This window comes from Megalops cyprinoides, chromosome 11 (genome assembly GCF_013368585.1).
Source record: "Megalops cyprinoides isolate fMegCyp1 chromosome 11, fMegCyp1.pri, whole genome shotgun sequence".
Classification (NCBI taxonomy): domain Eukaryota; kingdom Metazoa; phylum Chordata; class Actinopteri; order Elopiformes; family Megalopidae; genus Megalops; species Megalops cyprinoides.
Window position 1 is genome coordinate 33,849,780 of NC_050593.1, and position 23,178 is coordinate 33,872,957.

Sequence of the window (23,178 nt, forward strand, 5' to 3'; positions counted from 1 at the left end):
TAATTCTGAAATCCAGCATTTAAATGAAGTGTAATTTATTTTTCTCAAGCCTGCTGTGCTCATATTAAAAGCATGCCATGTGTGGTTTTGCTTATACTGGATATAATTACAATATACAAATGCTAATGAAAAGTTGCACTGAAACACTCAACACCAATTTCTAAAACCGTGGAAAAATATAGGACACATGAATAAGTACCTTACCATGTCATGCTATAAAATCTGATGCCCTGCATCCTTTCTCTCAGTATCTGAAAAGTGGAATGCTGTACAGATGATAGTATTTCACTCTTACATATGAATACACAACAAAACCATTAGGAATAACTGCTAGAGTTGCTCTACAGCTGTTGTTGTGGTGACATGTTAGGCTTACATGGTTTTAGATAGAATGAGTGAATAATAGGTAAGATCTTTTAGTTTTAGATGGAAGTCTGTTATCTGCAGAGTTCCACCACTGAACTAATGTCCTCTAGATTTCATAACCGCAACCAGGACCAGTATACATTCCTCATTTGTATTTCTGCGTACATAGTATTGTTTTGGCAGGAGGACGGATACCATATGATATCATTTTAGGTGCCTTTTTTCTGGTTTCCCCGAGAATCAAGCCCATGCCATGCAGAGGCTGTCTAATATCCCCTATTATTTCCTTTAAATGTTGAATGAATGAATGAATAAATAAACCAAAAAAAAACCCGTTCAGAAGCGTGATCCTTTAGCAGCCTTTCTTTCGGTGTGTTCTGGAAGTGTTCTGCTGTGGGAGAATGCACCAGTGAAGCAGCTGCACTGCTCTGGCTTTGGAACGATCCAGTTTGTGTGCCCAGTGGCATTCACCTCACACTCACTGTTGAAACAGAGACGGTAACCCTGAGGGCCGGATCATTCTGCCTGTCAGACAGGGGAAACTTTGGGGAGGATACAAATGGAAAAAAAAATGTTGCCATGTATTTTCAATAAACACCTGAAAACCAATGAAACACCACAACGCATGTGTCCTTTTTTTTTTTTTTTCATCTTTCTTTTAGTTTGGATACATTGGAAATGAACTAATATCAGCATCTCTAGGTCTACAGTTTTGCAAGTAAATATTTATTTCTTTCATTGTAGGTGTGTATTTCTGAGATGCTGTAAGAAGCACTGTGTATTAAAATAAAGAACAGTTCATCACCTGTAGCACGTAAATTGTTTCTATGCTCATCCCAGAGAAGTACTGCTTCAGCCTTCTGTCAGATGCTAACAGTTAGCGTCAGACACAGCATATGCATTTATATTCAGGAAGGTGTAGGAGTATTCGTTACCGTGCATGCGCTGCTTCGGTCGAGTCTGGAAGTGTTAAGGTGTCAGGAATTTTTCCATTGGCCGGTGTTGCGTTCATTAAGAGGCACTGCAGCTGACAAAGCTGCAGGATGAACTGACCTCGGTAATTAAATTTACCTGACACACAGAGGGGAAGGGCTTTTCTGTTCCCTGAATGGAATGTGCCAGTGACGTATCTTGGCTGGGCGAGAGCAGGTGATGTCCGTGTGCACGGCTTTGGGAAGACGGTCACTATCTGAGGTGTAGAGTCGTTTGCCAATAAAGACTCATAAAGACCCATTTTCAGACAACCTTCGGCTCTCTTGCAGGGCTGCTTGCTCTGGGCAGTGCGCAAAGGATGTGTCAGTAGATTCTTATGCAGCTGGATGCAAACCTATGCAAGTGCCCCTTTTTGAGGAGGTGATTCCAGACCTAAACATGACAAGACCTATAATGTGGTTATCAGTGGACATTGCATATTAAATTTATATACATGCGAGACTAGTGAATTTGAATATATACAGCAGTGACTCATGCAGGCAATTACAGTTGTTGGTCATTTTTGAAATTGCAGAAAAACCATGCATATGCTGAAATCCATGTTAAAAATGAGCTTACCATTCTGAAAATTTTGAAAAACCATTTCCATAATTAGAACAGCCTTAAACTAAGACTTTGGGAAGCCGTAAATCCAACGGTGCATGACATCTGAAAAATGCAGACTCATGAGGTTGAGCATTTAATCTACTAAAAGGATATTGATTTATCCCAGGAGGGAAATCAATTGTGTCCATCTTCCGAACTGGTGCTGGACAGATACTGAGTCGGATTTCTTAAAACTGCACCCGAGGGTGAGATAAGGGTCTGCATATTCAGGTTTGATGGGAAGTTCTCATGATTCCAGAATATCCAATTATATGAGCCTCTGCAGCAGAAGGTTCACTTATTTACCTTAAATCAAAATAAGTTAGCTTTAGAATCAACCATTGTTCAGACATTTTTATATCCAGTCAGCTGCCTAATGGATGATTACATAATTCTGTTTACCACATGACATGCAGTTGGCCCTGGAAGTGTATTGATTTTAAGCTACAGTTTTACGATTTTACAATGCATTCTGCATCAGATAATGGCATAATACAGTCCACCAGTTCTGGAATTGCTTTGCATGTAGGTGTGTACATTTTGGCTTACTTGTACACTAAATATGCAATTGTGAAGAAAAGGAAAATTTTGTAATCATATATATGGGTTAGCACTATGCATTTTACAATTGCCACCATTTATGTGAAGACATTCATTAGATTAAACTTTTACATCTTGATTTTGAAATGCAGTGAAGTCATGCTTAAAATATAACAAATATAAATCTATAGGGTAGACCACACGGCTTAGAGAAAGGTCCTAATTGGTTATTAAGGTCACGCCAGTTCTTTGTTACCGCTAACGCAGAGCATCCCGTGCAAACTCAATTAGGTGGCCTGACAATATTGTGTTGAGCGACCTCTGGTGGCTATAAGAGGTCTAGATAATAGTTTTTTTTTTTTTAATTTTTTGCTTTTGAAATTCACTTTGAGAGAGCACGCTTTGTAACCTAAAGAAGAGGTTTAGAACGCAGCTATAATTATATATTTACAAAATATAATAAAAGCATAACGACAACAATAACTTATCAGTAATTCAGGATGATTCAGTATAGAGACAAACAGATTAGATATCTAAAGAGGATACTGAATTGAAGGATCACCCACCTTAAGTGCAAAACTTACGTGTAAAAACCAACTTGGGTTAAATCAGTATACATGCATAACACAGGGAGTGCTCCTCCAGGTTCGCCTAAGCATATGTGTACCGGTTACGTTTTTCTGATATTCCACAATTCAAACCCTTTCTTAAACACGACTACATTAAAAAAAAAAAAATGAATTGCTCATTTAATATTTGTAAATAAAACCTAAGATCACTTTAAACTTTATAATCTTTTTCTTTCTCCAGAACTAAGTATTGCCACATAGTGAGATTATTGGAAAGTTAGTCATAGGGTTTCTCAGACTGAAATTAGATCAGATCAAGGGGACAAGATAACATTAGTGTAGGCAAATTCTCATCTGTGAAATGTCTGTTTGTCTGCCAGTGTGAGTTGCTAAATATTTTGGTGAAAAAAAAGAAGCAATATATCAGCCTGAAACATGTATGGAAAGCTGACTGTTTGTGGCTTCCTGTTCCTCTGTATTAGTACTTTCCCAGCAGCAGTAGGTGCAACAGCTAATGTTCATCTTATAAAGCAGCAACCTGTGGAGCTCAGGCCAATGCATGTCACCTGTAGTTAAGGCTAGCCACTCCAACAAGCACTGAGGTTCAGGATGTCCCTGTGTTTTTCGATATGACAAGGACCCAGAGCCACACAACCCCACCACAGCCATGCCACCACCCACTGGTGCTGAGCAACGGGCGACACCTCCCACCAAGTTTAAAAAGGTAGCTTCCCGTTGCTCAGGTGCGAGATGTTTCTTGTTGTTTTATTGAGGCAACAGGTGTAGACAGCAGGAGCCGCGCAGGAGAAAGCCGTCTCCAGATGGACTTCCTCTACAGCAGCGAAGTGCTGGTCATTCAGCACCTGCAGAGGAGCTTCAGGGACTACCTCCCCCTGCTCCACCTCATGTCCTCCGTCGGAGACCCCCGCAACATCCTGTCCGTCTACTTCCCCCTGCAACTTCCTGTCCGTCTACTTCCCCCTGTGGTTCCAGCTCAGCCAGATCGTGGGCACCAAGGTGATCGGAGACTGGTTCAATCTCATTTTCAAATGGTAAGCTGTTCTCCTCTTTTTCTGTAATAAAACATAAGCATTTCCAAACATAAGTTGATGATGATGATGATGATGATAATGACACAGATTTCAGATGTTTTGTTAGATTGTTGGATGAATCTAATCTGCCAATTAACAGATATCTTTAACATGTTGCCAAACATTTATAGCATCAATATGGCTTTCTGTTGCTAAATATTTACTACTGTCTCAACCACACACACACACACACACACACACACACACATTAACTTTACATGAAGAATGTTTCTTTAGTGTAATCTGCTTTAAAATGATCTGACCTACACGGTAACCTTTTGATCCCTCAATAGTTAACGATGACCATTGTATTCTGCAGCGATAAGGATTGTATACTGTAGGCCTTCGGGGCCATAATCTGCTCACAAAGCCCTCTCTAAATCATTTACCTTTTGCCTCAGGCCACAGAAGCAGATATGATAAAGTTCTCAATGTTGCTTGAGGAAGATGCAGGTCCAGCTTTCTCAAACTTAATCCAATGTTGCCTGGACATCTGTCAGCAGTTCTGTTTTGCCAAGGGGTTCAGGGATACAGCAAGTACCACCCTGGTTTTCACCCTTAATTATGTTGTTGCAACATGTCACACTAACTGACATACACAAGCATACAGGGGCTGTTTAAACAATGTTTTTGCTGAATGTCATTTTCTCCTCCAAAAATGACTAGGATATATTTTAATTTTAATTGAAATTGAAAAGAGTACAATTTACATAGCAAATACATATACTCTATAGACATATAAATCTAATAGGGATGTTCAGGTAAAGGCATAAAACGCATAATACATAATACTGTGTAGCAAAATTTGAATAAAATTAGGGTCAACTGCAATTACTTTGATTGACTTGAATAGCCTCTTAGCAATTATCATAGTTTCCCCGAATTCCAGGAGTACATCACACACTATGCTTCCCATTCACCTCTCTGTCTCAACAAGGGCTGCAGATGGTCTACAGCATTTGAACTTTGAAGCTCCTGCTACAGCCACAAGCCCACAAGCAGCTGATTCTGACCTGATTCTGACACAATATGGCCAATCAGAACACAGATATCAGGCTGTGAAAATCTGCAGTTTGTCAACTCAACATTGCTTTTACAATTGGATTGTGGCTAAGAAGGAGTAAACCCATGACATAGGCATAGTCAATCAAAGTCAAACATCTCAAATTAAAGCCAAATCTCATTAGGTTATGTCATAATAACCACCACGTAATACTACATTGAGTTTGCAAACTTGCAGGGATCTGAGAATTCCTGATTCCTGACCGCTAAACAATCTTAATGGAACAGATTGCAATGACAAATATTTATTTACTATTTATACTATTTGTTATTACATAATTGCAATGACAACTATTTATAGTCAAAGATTCTAATGAAATTTTTACTACCATGCAAATGCAAGTTAGTCATAAAGAGGATCACGAACCAGAAGCAATCTCTAGAGGTTTTTGGGATTTTCATGTTATTATATTCAGTGCACCAGGGAATAAGGCCATATAACCTATAATGTCATATTTCATTAAAAACAGTACAATTTTGTTTTGTAGTTAATACAAATTATTTTGGATGCAGGCCCAGATTTGCGCATTTAAAAGATTGCCTGGCTGCCACTGGTTATGTAACAATAAGTTTGATGCACTTTTGCACGAAGACTTCATTTGTTGCCTGGTAACAACTAACATTCGCATTTTAGGATTTGACAAATGGCACGATACTTCACTCAGTGTTACCTGAGCAAGGTCCAAAGAGACATCTATATTAATGTGTTCATCGGAACATTTGATTATTGATGGTTAATGAGCCTGGCGGAACTCATAATACCATAGCAACTCTAAGTAAAGCAGCCAATCTGTGTGGTCACAAGTGGCACTGTCTAAGAAAAATCCTATTCCTAAAGTCCGGTTTCCATGCCACGTAGTGAGTGGGAAAATTAAACCAGCCATCGACAGTCACGCACTTAACTTTGTTTATAAGCTGGACCTTTTAAAAACTGCTCTCCCTACGTAACAGACTGATACAATATTTGGCAAGACTCGAGAGAGAACACAGACCATTAGCAATGTTTACCCATTTGTTACTCACGTCACTATACACGTTGATTTTGGGAAACCGGAAACATCCGGCACCTGCACTTGCGTAGTTTGAGCTGTTGGAAGTGTTTAGGCCCTGGGCTGTCTCACTGGGGACTGTGGTCAAGATGACCCTGGAGTCCAGCCTGAGCTCAGGGCACAGTAGTGCCGAGAGCCACAATAGTGGCTTTCTCCTTCAAGTCAAAGGCTATGTAGTGCAGTGTTTCTCAACCCTCTCCTGGAGCACCCCCTGCCCTGCTCCAACACAGCTGATTCAAATGATCAGTTTGTTATTAAGCAGCTTCAGGAGTTCATAACGAGTTGATCAATTGAATCAGCTGTGTTGGAGCAGGGAGAGATCTAAAACATGCAGGGCAGGGGGTACTCCAGGAGAGGGTTGAGAAACACCGATGTAGTGTATTGGTAAGGAGCAGGGCTTGTACCAAAAAGGTTGCTGGTTCAATTCCCTGCTCAGGCACTGATGTTGTACCTTTAAGCAAGGTACTTAACCAAAAAACCTGTAATTGATATAAGTCGCTCTGGATAAAAGTGTCTGCTAAATACCAATAATAACAATAACTCTTCATAACTTGTATGTGACTCACTCAAACGCAATCCTATTACAATTTGTGCTTCATCACATAATAATTGATGATTATATAAATGATTTTCGAAGAGGTGTCCAGGAACATGTTTCAGACTATAATGCCAGTGTGATCCTCACATTGATAAAGATAATGATGAAGGCAGCACAGAGAGCATGCTAATTATAATTGGCAACATTTGGAGCAGCGCTGTAGCATACTGGTAAGGAGCAGGGCTTGTAACTGAAAGGTTGCTGATCCGATTCCCTGCAGAGACACTGCTGCTGTACCCTTGGGCAAGGTACTTATCCCACAATTGCCTCAGGAAATATCCAGGTGTACAAATGGATAACATGTAAAAATTGTGACCCATGTAAGTCGCTGTGGATAAGAGCGCCTGCTAAATGACAATAATGTGATGTAATCTGACAAAATTGTGTGCCTTGTTGGCAGTCTCTTTGACTTACTTCACGCCAACTGCTCAACCGCTGTCTCCAGATCGGATGCTTTGAGCAATACTGCAGTATGGACTAAAGGGAAATGAGGGTAATTTCAGTTCCTCAGAAGGGCACATGGACACAGAGACAAATGAATGTTTATCAGCCCAAACCGATGGAAGACTTTATTGAATTACAAGGGAGCCGTTGACAGTAAATCATTATTATTGCTTTTTTTTTTAAATTACCTCCACTGCAAAGTTCTTGAAGTCATTCAGAGTTTTGAAAATCAGCAACATAAAGCAACATACAATAAATAAACACATTCCAAGCAGAAATTTGTACTTTCTTAGTGACCACTTCATACCAAAACCTCAGAAGTGGGAAAGAGACACAGATGAACAGGGAAAAGGAAAAAGGTAAAAACAGGGTAGAAGATCACGGACCAGCTGTGAACACAAGCTTAATCAGAGAATGATGGTTTTACATAGAGAAGCAGTAGCATAACTGAATTTCTCAGTTCTAAATATTACAACAGCAAGCGATTTCATAACAGTGTTGTGCAAATGTAGGCACTTACTCATATGTTGTCATTCATGTACCTATTTCAGCCATGGCTTACTTGTAAAATTAATCCGTGAATTAAGATGAGGATTTTTCATAACAAAATCAGTTTGGCTATCAAAAACTATGATTTTAAATATTATATGCTACGAAAGTAAAGTTGTAATAGCAGTATAATCGTTGACAGCTTGCAACAGAAGATAAACAAGATAAGACCGCTTGGTCTCCTTCCATTATTGTCGGTTGCCATTTGCTGCCATCTAGCGATGACCTGAATTGAAACCCTTGGTGGGTGTCTGTAATTTTTTGCAAACCACAAATCGTGTGCAAATGTATTATTATTATTATTATTATTATTATTATTATTATTCAGCCTCACTTACGGTTTCAATTCGATAAGCTTTATGGGCATGCCAAAGATGCAGATGTTATTTTACTAAATAAAAATAGTGTGATCCAGCAGGTGGCGTCGTTCACCAGTTTCTCAATATGTTTCTCAATATGTCGGAAGATAACGTTAAAACACACTTCTGCATTTTTGGACTTCGACGGGTAGGTCTATTCCAAATTAGACTCTCTTTCGTCTTCTTGTAGACAAATTAAGTGTTTCTGTAGAAGTCAGGATGGTGGAGATTGCGTGAGATTGGGAGAATCGTTTGTCTGCGTATGCAGTTCCACGAAGAACAGTAAAGTTTGTGCATGCGTACACATATCGACGCAAAAGTTAGTATCTATTTATGTAGTATCTGTTTAAATATTTATGTATTTTTCATTTATGCTCTTTGGTTTTGCGCTTACAATTGGCTGGAAAAGCGTATTTCGCAGCCATGATTAACGGGGTCGGAAGAGCAGTTGCAACTGAAACAGCATGAAAGTGTCTAAAAGTTTCATTCCGTACTTTGGTTATTTTGAGGAGGAAAAAAAATTAAGCGCACTGACCGTTTACCAGCATCAGCCGCGCTTCTGTTTGGATCTGTTTCAGAGCTAACTATTGTGTTGTGGAACCATTCGGCATAGTCTGCGGGCTATGTGATGCCACGTCCTTCCAAGTTCTGTGTCCAAGCTCCTCACCGGTGATCAGCTTCTGATTTTAAAATACTTGTGAGCTGATCTGGAATGCTAGCCGACTAAGGCAGCTCTGTGCATGGGAATGCTACAGATGTGATCTTTTAATCAGTTAATGCGTCTGGATCAGATCAGAAGAACAGGCGTATTTAGCTCTGTCCTACAGTGAGTAAAGATACACTTTCTCGTATCTTATAGCTGTAGCCTACTTTCTGACTTAATGCTATTACCAAAAAGAAAAAATCAAGTATCTCCAGCAAGGCATTGTCAAATGATTAAAGTCAAGCTTGTTGATGATTAACTAGTTGGATTTTGATTCTTTCACAATGCTTGCACTAAACTCTCTGCACTTTGACGCCTGTTCAGATTAAAAACGTTATATATCGGGTGTCTTCTCCTTTGCCCTGGTTAATTCTATCCGGTTAGTCACTCCAGGTAAGAATGTCAGATTTTCGTCAATGGAAAATGTGTGAATGTTCTGCTTGTCTTGTCTCTGTATCAGTCAGTTTGTTCAGAATTACTTTTAATTTATGACATTGTTGTGATGTATGATTTGTTGGTATTTGTCTGTTTTGTGTCTTTCTTTATGGATATCATTGCAAGCAGTACATCTGACATGGAAATATTTCAAATTATCCAATGAGCCATACAGTTTTTAGAGATAACATTATGAAATAACTAAATTATTATCTATATAAATCTAACATTTTTGATATCTTTTTTTTTTCCAGAAATGTTTCTGTACCTGCTTGGCCTTGTAGCTTTTTTGGTTCTGTACCGCTGGTACAAAGAATCCAAAAGGGTTTCAAACAAGTCTGACAAATATGTCTACATCACGGGGTGTGACTCTGGATTTGGGCAGCTGCTAGCCAAGCATCTGGACAAAAGGGGCTTCTGCGTGATTGCATCATGTTTCACAGAAAAGGGGGAGGAGGAGCTGAAGAAGACCTGCTCCGACAGACTGACCACTGTCCACCTGGATGTCAGCAACTCCAACAGTGTTAACAAAGCCGCAGCATTTATAAAGACCAAGGTTGGGGAAAAGGGTGAGTTCAGCTTACGCTGTATGTCAATTCATGCTTTCATAATATATCAACCCAGCTATCAACTACCTTACATTTAGTAAGGTACGTGTGTAATGTTGAATTCTCTCATGTGCATAATCCTTATAGAATTATGTCTATTATAGACCTTCTGGTGGCCTACAAACAAATGTTTGAAAACTATCTACGGATACAGTATATAAAATACAACATGTGGCTATAACAAAGGTTTTGTAGATGTATTCTTCTCTATAGCAGACATATAAAATGATTTTATGGGCCTATAATATAATAAAATTACCTAGATAGCTAAATCAGACAATATCTGAAATGGACACTTTTATTTACACTTGCAGGCTAACTGTATAATAGTATGGTATGCCTGATATACCATGGGGCCTGGACTTTAAGCAATCTTAGCAATTTGGTAATATAGAATGCAAGACCAAGCTTTCTCACATTATGATATAAGTAATGTGGAAGCATGGTGAGGTAGTTAGAGGTTAGCCTAGAGATGAATGTGAGGATATGAAAGTTTGGGCTGTTGAGGACCCACTCAGGATATTCTGAAAAATCAAATTTAAGTTAAATTTTGCAATATATCTTGCCATATTGCCAAAGCCTTATTGTATCTGTAATACATCATGAGAAATTATGTTTATTATGTCTAAGGCAATACTGCTTTTAAAATTCATATGAATTTAATTATGTGCTGTCTATTTTTTGGTTTTGTGGTATATTGGTATTTTAGCCCCCTTGACTTTCATTGCTGTGCGATTCATATGTGGTCTGAATCAGCAGGAATATGCTATATGATACACATTGTTTCAGTGCTTAGTTCAGACGTGAGTGACAGACATCATTGAGTCTTTTGTGCACATTCTAGATTGTGCACATTCTAGAGCTTTATTACCAACAGAAAACAGGGGAAATGAAAGGAGGCAGTGTTGCCGTGCATTAAAATGTGTTCCTCAAGTAAGATGTAAATGGAATGTGACTGCCTGTTTGGGGCTGTGTCGACACAGGTCAGGTCTGCTAGCCTTTTACATAAAGTCAGTCTATTCATTTGGATAGCTGTGAGGCTTTAGACTATTGTCTAAGTTTTTACAGAATCAGGTGTGTTCATTAGTTAACTAATGAATGACACATCAGGTCGATCACTGCTAGCAAGTGTGATGACACAGTGTCAGTATGAACAGATGCCTGGCGATTAGCTGTCCAGTTGCTGTTTAATGACAATTATTGCTGCAAATAGTTAGGTAGTTTGTTTGCTGCGTGTGGTAAAAAATGGAAAGAAAAAAGTTTGCTTGCTATGACAATGACAATGGTAAAAGGGTAGCTAAGATAGCTACAATATCATTAACTGACCTCAATGATTAGTTGACAGATGACAGCAATATTGTGCAACATGCACAAGTAGGCTAGTGACATTTCATTATTGCCATTTAGCAGACACTCTCATCCAGATTGACTTGCATAGGTTTTGTCCATTTTTACAACTGGATATTTACTGAGGCAATTGTGGGTTAAGTACCTTGCCCAAGGGTACAACATCAGTGCGCCAACGGGGAATCAAACCTGCAACCTTTTGGTTACAAGCTCTTCTCCTTGCCACTACATTACACTACTGCCCATGTATATGTGCTGCACACTGTTAAACATGGGTTCGAACTGATGTGTGTGTTTGATGTCACAGGTCTGTGGGCCATTGTGAACAATGCTGGAGTCTCTGTCCCCTCTGCGCCCTGTGATTGGCTCACCATTGAGGACTACAAGTCAATGCTGGACGTGAATTTGGTCGGGGTCATTGCGGTGACCCTGAGCGTGCTCCCCCTCATTAAGAAGGCCAGGGGCCGGGTGGTGAATGTGGCCAGCATCTTCGGAAGGATAAGTCCAACCGGCGGGCCCTACTGCGTCTCCAAGTACGGGGTGGAAGCCTTCAATGACAGTCTGAGGTGGGAGCTCTTCCACTGATTTCCATGCAAAACAGGAATAGCAAAATTGGCTATAAATGAGTAATAGTGGAAACCTTAGCAGTTTTCTGCTCGTGTTCCAGTGCTGTTTTGAAAAGGACTGTTAACATGGCTCTTGTGTCTTCCTTTGTTTTCCAGATTAAACATGGCACCTTTTGGAGTGAAAGTCCTGTGCATTGAACCAGGGTTTTTCAAAACAAACGTCACTGACACTGCTATCCTAAGCAGAAACATGGAGAAACTGTGGAATTTACTCCCACAGGAAACAAAAGAGGACTATGGAAGTGATTACATGGACAGAGGTAATTTACCTGAACGTCGAGAACACAGAAATGTCAAAATATGATTATTGATGTTGATTGACTGTAGACATGTCTGAGAATTGAAATTTTACATTTTTTCTTTTCATATCTTCTTACCAGGAGAACTTTGAGGATTTAATTTAAACAGCTTCTTTAATTTCTACAACAGTGTGCATTAATTTAAGAGAGACCTGAGTTGAAAATGCTTAAGATTGACTTAAGCAAGACTTAATTAAATTTCTTCTCAAAGATAAGAGCAACATGCAGAATAGGTAAAATGAATAGAGAACAGTGTTATGTTTAAGCTCTTGTAAAGATGACAGCATAATAAAGCACAGCAGCTCCAACGAATAGATGTAAATTGTTATGTTGCTAATCCAACACCCAGCACTGTTCAGGGTTTATTCTTAACAGAAATGCAGTATTATACCAACACAAAATTAAAAATGTAAAAGCTTCGAAGAGTAGCTATACAGCCATTTAGACCAAATAAAGATGCTGTGTCATTAATAAAAAATAAGGAAAAGCATTTCTTTTCAGTACACTATGTTAAATTTCAGTTGTCAGGCTCAGGCTAGTTGAAATCACTATAATGCTCTTCCCTCGCTCCCAGTGAAAGAGATGATGAAGAAGGAGCTGGAGAAGATGGCAGACGCAGACCTGATGAAAGTGGTGAACTGCATGGAGCACGCCGTCGCCGCTGTCCACCCTCGAACCCGCTACTCGCCCGGCTGGGACGCCAAGTTCTTCTGGCTGCCGATGTCTTATATGCCGTCCCGCCTGGTCGATTACCTCCTCATGAAAAACTCAGTCCTACCAGCGAAGTCTGTCATGCAGTGAACCTGAGCTTGGAAGGCTAATATCGCAGTTCATAGAGCAGTCGCATGCTACCTCCTCTTGCTGTTACCTTACATTATACGATATATCCTGTGATTTATGCCAGTGAAGTAAAAAGTCCTCTGAACAGTTCTGTAATGGAACTGTGGGTCCTGTTAACAGTGGAAATGATCTCACATGTAAACACAATAAAAAACACTTTATTATTTGCTTTGAAATGTCAGTAGTCTGGCTAAGGAGTCCTGTCATTGGTAACATCTGCATTGGATTTCATTCATTACTATACAAACCCAGTACATGACTGTAACGCATTAGGATGTCAAGGTAAACTTGAATTCAAATACTGCTATCCCATTCACAGAAATATTAAATATCAATCGCATTCCCACATTCGTTGTAATTTAAGTTAAAATGACTGTTTTCAGTGTAAAAATACTGTCTTTGTTTAGGACAGAGAGGGGTGTGAGCTCTGAAAAGGTTAACAGTGTGCGATCTAGACAAAGTCAAAATGCACTTCTCTGCAGCCTGCGAGGACGTTAGGTTAACGTGGCACAGATATAAAGTGTGACTTGCACCTGCTCTACCAACAAGGACATCTTCTGAAGACGTCAGCATTCACGTCCATTCACATCAATCTCCAGGGAGAGAATGGAGTGTGCGCTGCGTGTTAGCGTGTGCAAGTTATGAAACTGAACGACTCTGGCATGAAGAACTCAGCTACTTGTATTTTTAGCTGTGCAAAAAAATGAATGGATGTGTGTACAAAAGAGGCCATAAATTATTGTTATTGTGGAAAATAGATTACAAAAACATCTGATCTGATTACATGTTTGGTATATTGGCATGTTCAGTAAACTGCCCTGTTGAGATACCACTGCTATCTCCATAGGAGGCACTTTCCTCACTTACTGTGTCTGGGCCCTAGCACATGATCAGTTCCCAGCAGAACGTGGCATACCAAAAAATTAATGTGACCAAAACAGTCTGTAGATGCCATGTTTCTGTATTTCCATCTTTATTGTAAGGCAGCAATAATATGGATACCAGCATGAGTGAAACATAAAAAAGTAGATAAGCAGCACTGTGGCCGCGGCCACAGCTCTGCCGCGCCTCATAAGGTTGAGTGAGTTCAGAGATTATTGCATAATGAGGAACTGGGGAAAGTTTACCTGAGCTGTTGGCCACTGGTCCAGGTTTTTGACACTCTGCCCAAGCAGGAATTGTCCCACTTGCCTGCAGTGACACAAGGTAGCAGGAAGCACTGATCTGACTGGAGAGTAAAATAAACTCAGCACTTTCATTCAGCTCCGACACTCCATGCTGACAAAGAGATGATTCTTCCACTAGCGGCAACCATGGTAGGTTCAACTTAATTTATTCATTGTGCTTGTACTTTGTACTGAAATCAAGCTACTATGTGATCCGCTACAATGTGAACGCAACAGCAGCATCTAATGTATACATCTATACATTGTATTTATGATACAACTGGTATCCTAGGTCATTTTTTTTCTTCAGAATGTAAATAATGTAAGAGTCACAATGTATGTGTGTACCAATAGATGACAACTGGATACAATGTATACTAGACACACACACACAATGTGTGTACACATTTATTATCATTGTATTTATGTATATACACACACATTTATTATTATTATTTACTATTATTTTATCATTTTTTTATTTAAACTTTGTCTGCCTGTGGTAGCTGGTGTGGTATGGTCAGAGTCAGGATTTTTGCAACCCAAAACCCATACAGTTGTGCAGTGTACATTGGCCCATTCTGCATACTTCTAATGCAGGAGTTAAAATGGACTGTTCTGGAATGTACTTCTTCATTAAAAAAAAAAAAAAATGGTGAAGATTTCTGCTGTTTAAGTCACTAGGTTTACCAAGTTACATACATCAATTATGTGCTGGATGCGCTTTTGTGTTGATGTGAGAGAGGTTATTTGAAACCTATAGAACGTTTTTGCGCATATTCAATGCAATCCAGGTCAAACAACTGGTAAATGTAGCCAATCCGGCTTTATTGTTGTCTAAGAGAAAAGTAGCTCTCAAGCTGGAAGATGTAATATTAGCCATGACTGGTGGAAATAGTGTTTAATGCCTTATTTTATATTCCAAAATCTTATTCTTGTATTTTGCCTACTGTCTTGAGACCTAGTGCAAGCCTGAGAAAAGGTGAGCTTTTGCCACCTGGTGGTCAGATTTAGAACACCTGCGCTTTCATGTTGAGTTACCTTGCTGTCATGTGATTACCTTCACCCTCCGTGGGGTTGAAGCACCCCTCTCTGCACTTTGTTCTCGTCTCTTGGGACCACACAAAACAAAAACTTTGACCCAGCCAATCAATCACAGACAGCAAGCACATTGTGAAGCCAGGCAAAGTTTAAGGTCAAATGGAGACATCAATACCAGTCGCCACCGTGAATGGAAAATACAGTGTTATAGTGTTCTCAGCCATGTCCTTTTTATTAATGGATTATGCCCTCAGCCACGTGGTCACTTACCTCAAGGGATGTTGGAATATCGGGCTGTATTTAGTAAAAACTTGAAGAAAAACTTGGTCAAAGAAATTAAGAGAGTAAATTTCTAGAGAGAGTACATTTAGCTGAAGTCATTTTAGCCCAACCGAAATATATATGTATATATATCCTTGTCTTTATCTTGTCTTATTCTTATCTCCCTGCACTTCTGTTCTTCTGATTGAATGTGTAAAAAATGGTGCTGATGATCACTTTTGAAAGAAAGTGTTCCCAAATCAGGTCCATAAATGTGAGCAGATGTGAATAATTCTCAGTTTCCTTCGATGAAATCCGTGTTTAAAAAACCTGTATGGGTGAGCAGCTGGGCTGATTTACCTTGACCAGTTGCTTCAAAGGGATAATGATTTTATATCCTCACACTAATATCATAATCCCTGTAAATGGGTAGCAGCTCTGTAAGACAGATAGACACAGATTATGACCCAACACTGAATGACATGAGTAGGCAGCAGAAAATTCTTCTATAGAATCTGATCGCATGTTGATTTGAGCAGTCACGATATCTGAAAAATGTCATGTTACCTTTTAGCTAAAATAAGATGGTACCTATTGGAGGTGTTATTCTCATTCTGTTACTGAGCACATATTCCAGTGCTGTCCACAAGGTCTTAAAATTCAATGGACAGGAACATACTGTCCTCAGACGTAAGTAGCATGTTTTGATTTATTCTGTAAATACAACCAGGAAATGCTTTATGTATACAGAACACTTGCCTCAATAAACTCATTGTAGGCACTTTCTTCCCAGCTGACAGATATACACATGTAAAACTTAACCCTCCTTTTTGTTCCAGGTGTCTGAAGAGGAGAGTATCCCAGATGGCATTATTCAGGTGAGATCAATAGTAATTACAATAATTCAGTTATTAACTTTAAGGATTATAATACTATAAGTATTATTTTAGTATTAAGTACTGAATACTATGTTGCATAGCAATTGTTGCTGATCATGAAATATATTTTCAGAGGAAAAAAGAACATATTTTTACATACAAGCTTTGCAGTAGCAAAGCATAAATCACTGGTATGGTCAGTAACCTGCAGAAAATATGTTCACGTCAAAATGTAATGAGACAATGATTTTGGCAGGCGTGCATCTACAGGACCCTCCATATTTATTCATACTCCTGACTCGATATGAATAAAAAGCACTCTATAAAAAGACACAAACTGTACATATTTGATCATTTTTTTCTGCTTTTTTCTGCTTAAAACATATAATGTAATATCAGTGCACATAGCAAAGTTACAAATAATTGTTCACAAATAGTTGCTTTTATTCCAGAAAACACAAGGGTCATGTGTATTCACATCCCTGTGAGTAGTATTTTGGAAATCCTCTTCTGGCATGGATTATGCTGTCGAGACACTTTGCGTAGTGCTTCCTGGAATTCTAGTAATTCTGTGTGGGGCTTATGACTGCTTCGGCTGCTCCATGTCCTTCAGTTCTATTGGTTTTCATTTCTGGGCTATTTTCTTGAGTTCAAACCACATATTTAGATGATCAGTTAGGAAAAGTCATTTTATGTTCACACGTCCATTTCTTTGTAAATTTAAAGGAATACTCTGGGCAACTGTCATGCTGGAAAGACATTTTCAGACAAGTTTGCACTTGCTGGCAGAGGGAACCAGGTTTTTGTTATTAACAATTTGTCATGTTGCATTCATAACCCCCTCTATATTAACAAGAGCTCCAGGATCCATAGATGCAGAGGAACTACGAAACGTAGTAAACCCCTACCCCCTTTAAATACCAAGCATACAGCCAAAGAGCATGTTCAAAAAGCTCAATTTTCCATTAATTTAACCATGCATTGTCTTACGGATGGATTCTGTCAAATTTAAGATGAACAATCTGGATTTGCTCATGCAACGCTATGACAATTACAGTACAACAATTAAAGCATTTTTAAGAGGGAAAAAAGTGATCAGGTATGTGCATTTTTTTCTTTCATAGATCGTTGTTCCTTTTCAGTCAGGATTATGAATAAATATAGATGGTTATTATTTTTCCTTTTTTTCTTTCAGGTATTCCTCTCTAATCTCCTATTGTCATGCACAGTGGTGACTGCAGTGGTCCTCACCGCTGCCTGGTATATCAGAGATTCTCTGGAAATCGACGACGTTGAACACAAATGGGTCTTCGTGACGGGCTGCGACAGCGGGTTCGGGAACCTGCTGGCGCGGCAGCTCGACGAGCGGGGGCTGAACGTCATCGCGTCATGCATGACCGAGAAAGGTTCGGACGATCTGAAGGCGGTGACCTCAGCGAGGCTGAAGACGGTCATGCTGAACGTGACCGACAGCGCCAGCATAGACAGCGCGGTGGAGTTCGTACGCGCCGAGGTGGGAGAGTACGGTAAGGCTGCGACCAAGGGGAAAGCAAGTCAGGCGTTGGGAAAGGCTGACATTTGAGAACTTAACTACAGCACATGCCCTTACACATGAGTGGGCATGCATCTGAGCTACCTTTTGCCCTCTATGCAAAAAAGCATTTACCACTCTGCTAAGCACCTGTTTTTTGGAAAAGGGTGGAAAATGTATCAGCATAGCTGCTGAACTGATTATTCAGGTTGTAGGCTACAGGATTATTTTAATATCCCAAAATGTACTGTCTGTTGAGTAACCCTGTGGTTAAGGTGTTCACTTTGAATGTAAACTGAGTTGTACGGCCAGGGTTCAGTCTCAGACATTTCATTTTCTGACAGTCAGTGGGAGCTCACAGTGGCGGCACCATTTCGCTTCATTCTGTCAGGGTTTCCTCGTCTCACGTCTCTCAGGCACCCTGCAATTCGTCAGGTGGCTGCAAGTTAATCAGATGATGTCAGAGGAGCAGTGCTTACTGTCCAATGAGTGCCCACTCGACTACACTGTGTGACTCGTAGTGTGAAAAACAGCTGTTGGCTGCATGCGAGTGCATCGGAGGACTGCATTTGGAGTATTTTGACTGCATTTTGACTTTGTTTTGAGGCAACATTGGCTGCACATGAAGCAGGATTCAAGCAACACCACCCCTATTATTTCTCCTCAGTGCCCCCATGTACCTTCCAAGAGTGGAACAGAGAGAGCCATGCATTATATATCCCTGTAGGGATTAAAGTAGATTTAGATTAGAGTGGTATTAGCTGCTCTTTGACATTCCCATGGCTTTGTATCTTAAGAAACTCGATGAATTCCTCAGGATTTTTATTTTTTCTGATTGATAGATGTTGTATAGCATAAAACCTTAATTAATTAAAGAACTTCCATGGATATTAAATAATTATTGGTCTAGCAACACTGCTGATCTTCTTCCTTTTAATTTAGTAATCACAGTTCAGACTTTGACTTGTTAATGTTAAAAGCTATTGTTTTTTAAAGACAGTGTCTTGTGTGGCAAAAAAACCTCATTAGTTTCTGACATTATTCCAGGTCTCTGGGGTCTGGTAAACAATGCTGGAAGGTCCACTCCAATTGGCCCTACAGAGTGGATGCAGCTGGAAGACTTTAAGAAGGTTCTGGATGTGAACCTAATAGGGCTGATTGAGGTGACCCTGAAGTTCCTTCCTCTGTTGAAAAAGGCCCAAGGTAGGGTGGTCAACATGGCCAGTGTCCTGGGACGGGTGGCATTGAACGGGGGAGGCTACTGCCTGTCCAAGATGGGTGTGGAGTCCTTCTCAGACAGCCTAAGGTACAGTATCTGGCACTCATGTTGAATTAAATCTATTTGTCATGCACTTCCACCCTTCACACAAAGACCCACAAAAAGCATCTCCAAAAATAACAGAGCTGACATGATATTTACTACCATTTGGGACATTTTTGAGATTGAAAGAGCAGTTATTTAAGGAAATTATATATATAGATCTGATAAGTTTATTTATTAGCTTAAGAAAGCTTACCCGGACAGCATGGATAAAAAATACCCACTATGGCACAAATCTGCATGAGGAGAGGAAACTATCTTTACATTACTGACGCATAGGATCCAATGACATAGACAGTCAGTTCTCATAGCTGTGATTTCATATCCATTTCATCCCCTGCAAGAATGTACAGTAAATGTTTAGGATGTCTTTCCCTGTGTCTAGGAGGGACATGCAGCATTTTGGAGTGAAAGTCAGCATCATTGAGCCGGGCTTTTTTAAAACTGGAATGACCAACGTGGATCTTATTGAGAAGGACCTGCAGAGGCTGTGGAACCAGCTCCCCACGGATGTTAAGGACTCGTACGGAACAAAGTATTTGGATGAATGTAAGTAAAAATTAGTAAAGAGTATAACCTGAACATTGGCTAAATCCACCTTGAGAAATGTATTTATACTAATTGAGCTAATCCTACAATAAGGGGGGCCAAAGATGGCTGTGAGTGGTCTTATTGCTAGATCCAAGTATTTACTCAGCAAATCTCTCAACCAGTTCAGGCGAGAGCATCAACGGGTCAGCTGCATGCTCAAGAGATCAGACTGGGTGAAAAGAGGCCTTCAGAGGTCTATTGTATTTTTTTTAACAAATCCAGAGATGATGCTTGCTTGAAGCACTATTGACAGTGATGCAGTAATGATGTTGTATGGGGTGAGGTGCAACACCCTTCATCAGGGACGTCTCTTCCTGATGAGGGGAAGCCCAGAGATTACGCTTGTTTGATGCAATACTGGCAGTGACGCAGTGCTGATAATGTTTGGGGTGAGATGCAATCCCATGACCACTCTTCATGACAATGTCTGTTCCATGTCCTAGATCTGAAAGCTCAGAAGTTCTGCATGGGCATCCTCTGCAGCTCAGACATCTCCAAGGTGACGCGGTGCATGCAGCACGCCCTGCTGGCACGGCACCCCCGGACTCGGTATGGGGCGGGCTGGGATGCCAAACTCCTCTGGCTGCCTCTGTCCTACCTCCCTTCCTTCATCGCTGACCTCTCCATCAGGATCGTCCTCCCTACCCCCGAGGATAACCGCATGGTGTACCCAAACCAGGTTGACGTTGCAAAAACTTAAAAAAAAAAAAAAAATCCATCTAATCCACTCTTATAGAGTATGATGCACATCGGTGGAGGTAAACGAAATAAGTTCAGTTGACATGTTCTTTGTTGAGTACACTGTCCCTTTGCAGCTGTGCACAAGACCACAGTGTGCACTTTGTCTTTGTTCTATGAAATATGGGCTTGGTTTATCCATCTGAAGGAAGCAAATAGTTTCATGTAAGACCAGAATTCCTGCAACCTGCAAGGAAACTAACTTTTCCTTTAAGATACACTATCGAAATACAATAATATAACATTAAAAATCTCACGTTCACAAAGAAAGTCAACAAGACTTAAAATCTGCATATAACGACCTGGAAAATCTGTTACCTTGTTTGGACAGTAGTAAGTCCCAGACATGCTCTGAAGACTTCAAGGATGACAGACATCACTTCTCAAGAGAAAACCGTTAACCTATGTTTGGAGAATTTCTGTTTCTGTCATTTTCAGACTCAAACAATGGAACTTCAGGGCGTTGCAGTCAATGTATATTGCTCATGAACCACACATTCTCCTCTGTTACCTAGCAACAGCAAAGGTCAACAAAGGGGGGGAACAGCAAGGCTGTTAACTACAGTTCAGACACGTGGGCCCTATTTGACAGCAGTGATGCCATGGTGGGCAACTGCTGAAAATATTAGATCCCAAGTTGTTGGGACAGGGGTGAGAGGGTGAGAGGGGCAGGTGGGGTGGAATGCTGGAAGCAGGGGCATGTTAAGATGGCTGGAACAGTTGGGTGCTTGGGTAGTATAGGGATAGTACTATAAAGCTGGATGACATACTTGATTTATGATCTTTAATTATCGTTTAATATGACTTAATTACTGTTTTGAAAAAACGTCAGTATCCTTTGATGTATGATGGACAGAAAATGTAACTACCTAAGCTTTCCAGGGCTTTGTGCTCCACCCTATGCAAATGCTAGAGAAATAAAACATCTGATCAAATCTTCAAAATCTGTGTCGGATGCTTTCTTTTGAGGTTTGTCAGTTACAACTGGCAACAATCTTTATTGTCTGAAATTTGAATTTAAGCTTTTTGAAACGTTTTATTTCATACAGAAAAGGCTTTAGCTACATCAGGCACTGACAAATTTAGAAGCAAAATAAAATGACAGCCTACTGAGAAATAACGTTATTACTCTTGAGTTGCAACACTCACAAAAATGTTCAATGTGTGTTACATAGGAGGGCAACTCCAACTGTCACAAATATTTGAACAACGTTTTTCAGTAATAGGATCCATCTGTTGGAAATTGATCTGGTTCACAAAGTGTTTACAACAGTGCCGTGCACTTCAGAGCGAAATCACTTATGCTCTAGCATCTAATGCTCTCTGGTGTTGGGATGGTATCACAATCAGCTCCCGGGGTACACAATTATGCGAAGTTTGGAAATACACACAAGGGTAACAATTTACACAAGCAACAAATGTATTTTGAGTGTAAGTTTTGAGCTAACTGCTGTTCATGCTACTCGTTGGGTCCAGTTCAAAAGTTACATAATGCATGTGCCGCACCTTCGTATTACTGGTCACAGGATGCATGAACAGTTCAAGATGGTTCTACAGTAATAATAATATTATTATTGAACTAAAATATTCCATTAATAAAAATAATAAATTATTGCTGTTATTATTATTATTTTAACCATTGAATACCCCTCAATAGAACTTCTGGTCAGGCATTGTCCAGCCAGCTCTACTCGTTGTCCTTCTGCAATCAATGACGTATATAGGTCCTCACAGGTCAAACACGGAAGTAGCTGATGCAGCCACCAATGAAGGATATAAAACTAATGCTAACTAGTTAACAAAAATAAGATGACTGATAAATGAATCAAGATGTTTGAGTGGGTCATTTCTGTAATACCAGATGTTGCAGAGATATGTCCGATGTCAAAGCCGAGACAAAACCCGAGGCAAACTGAAGCTAATGTGGGACGAGCAGACACAAAGTACAAAGCAAAGCACGAGTTTAGCTAAACGGGCGAAAGTCTGACAGATATTTCAGTTTCACGTGGTTATGGTTAATTTCTGACAACTTGTTCATGACTTGACATAGCTTCTTAGACATACGTCTTCCATATGTGGAAAAAGGGAAAACTTCTATAGCCTCCTTCTAAAACTCAAAGTTATGGCTTTAACTTCCTGACCGTTTAGGTGGTTAATGCATCTTTTTAAGATGCAAAACGAACCCATCAAGGAAATTACCTTGCCTTGAGAGTATGGCACCTGTAGGGCCTGCAGCCTGCTGTGTTATTGTGAATAATGCAGTTCTTTCATGTTTACGCCATCATCTTTGACAGTGATTGCGTTTTAGTTTTCCCTCGTATTTTATATGCGTTTACTTCATCTTTATTTCCCGGCGTCATCTTTATTTGGCAGTGTCTTGAATCTATGAATTTTCGACCGGGAGCGAGTTGGGTAGGTCCTACACATAAGAGGCCAAAAAAGTCCCGTTGAATGAGCAAGGGATTACAAGTATAACTAGCATATACTTATTTTAGTGGTACCGTTATAATACACTGCACCAACGTTTTACTCCAAAACAATGGAAAAGTAATATTTAATATCACATTCTTTAACTTGCTTTGTACATG

The 23,178-nt window shown here is 39.9% G+C and overlaps 2 protein-coding genes across 4 annotated transcripts; both read left to right on the plus strand.

Annotated features, from left to right (window-relative positions):
• Positions 1 to 8,304: 8,304 nt before the first annotated feature.
• LOC118785761 (retinol dehydrogenase 7-like) lies at positions 8,305 to 13,417 on the plus strand. Of its 3 annotated transcripts, none has more exons than XM_036540677.1 (5): positions 8,305 to 8,353; positions 9,598 to 9,912; positions 11,606 to 11,864; positions 12,021 to 12,184; positions 12,798 to 13,417. In XM_036540677.1, the coding sequence occupies exons 2-5, from the start codon at positions 9,600 to 9,602 to the stop codon at positions 13,022 to 13,024; spliced, it is 963 nt and encodes a 320-aa protein (XP_036396570.1). In that variant the 5' UTR covers positions 8,305 to 8,353; positions 9,598 to 9,599; the 3' UTR covers positions 13,025 to 13,417. The 3 variants fall into 3 exon arrangements, with proteins under 3 accessions (XP_036396570.1, XP_036396571.1, XP_036396569.1); XM_036540678.1 differs by lacking the exon at positions 8,305 to 8,353 and adding an exon at positions 8,475 to 8,524; XM_036540676.1 differs by lacking the exon at positions 8,305 to 8,353 and adding an exon at positions 9,225 to 9,301.
• A 2,777-nt stretch (positions 13,418 to 16,194) lies between these two features.
• Positions 16,195 to 21,481, plus strand: LOC118785397 (retinol dehydrogenase 7-like). The gene is made up of 6 exons (XM_036540011.1): positions 16,195 to 16,221; positions 16,371 to 16,409; positions 17,605 to 17,935; positions 18,988 to 19,246; positions 19,647 to 19,810; positions 20,296 to 21,481. Exons 1-6 carry the CDS (start codon positions 16,195 to 16,197, stop codon positions 20,550 to 20,552), a joined length of 1,077 nt encoding a protein of 358 aa, XP_036395904.1. The 3' UTR covers positions 20,553 to 21,481.
• Positions 21,482 to 23,178: the final 1,697 nt, after the last annotated feature.

Bases quoted from the DNA above. Each gene is read 5' to 3' on its own strand.
- LOC118785761 (XM_036540677.1), top strand. From the start codon at position 9,600: ATGTTTCTGTACCTGCTTGGCCTTGTAGCTTTTTTGGTTCTGTACCGC. The intron at 9,913-11,605 runs GTGAGTTCAGCT...TTGATGTCACAG, and splicing joins GACCAAGGTTGGGGAAAAGG to GTCTGTGGGCCATTGTGAAC. The intron at 11,865-12,020 runs GTGGGAGCTCTT...TTTGTTTTCCAG, and splicing joins GCCTTCAATGACAGTCTGAG to ATTAAACATGGCACCTTTTG.
- LOC118785397 (XM_036540011.1), top strand. From the start codon at position 16,195: ATGGACAGGAACATACTGTCCTCAGAC. The intron at 19,247-19,646 runs GTACAGTATCTG...CCCTGTGTCTAG, and splicing joins TCCTTCTCAGACAGCCTAAG to GAGGGACATGCAGCATTTTG. The intron at 19,811-20,295 runs GTAAGTAAAAAT...TCCATGTCCTAG, and splicing joins AACAAAGTATTTGGATGAAT to ATCTGAAAGCTCAGAAGTTC.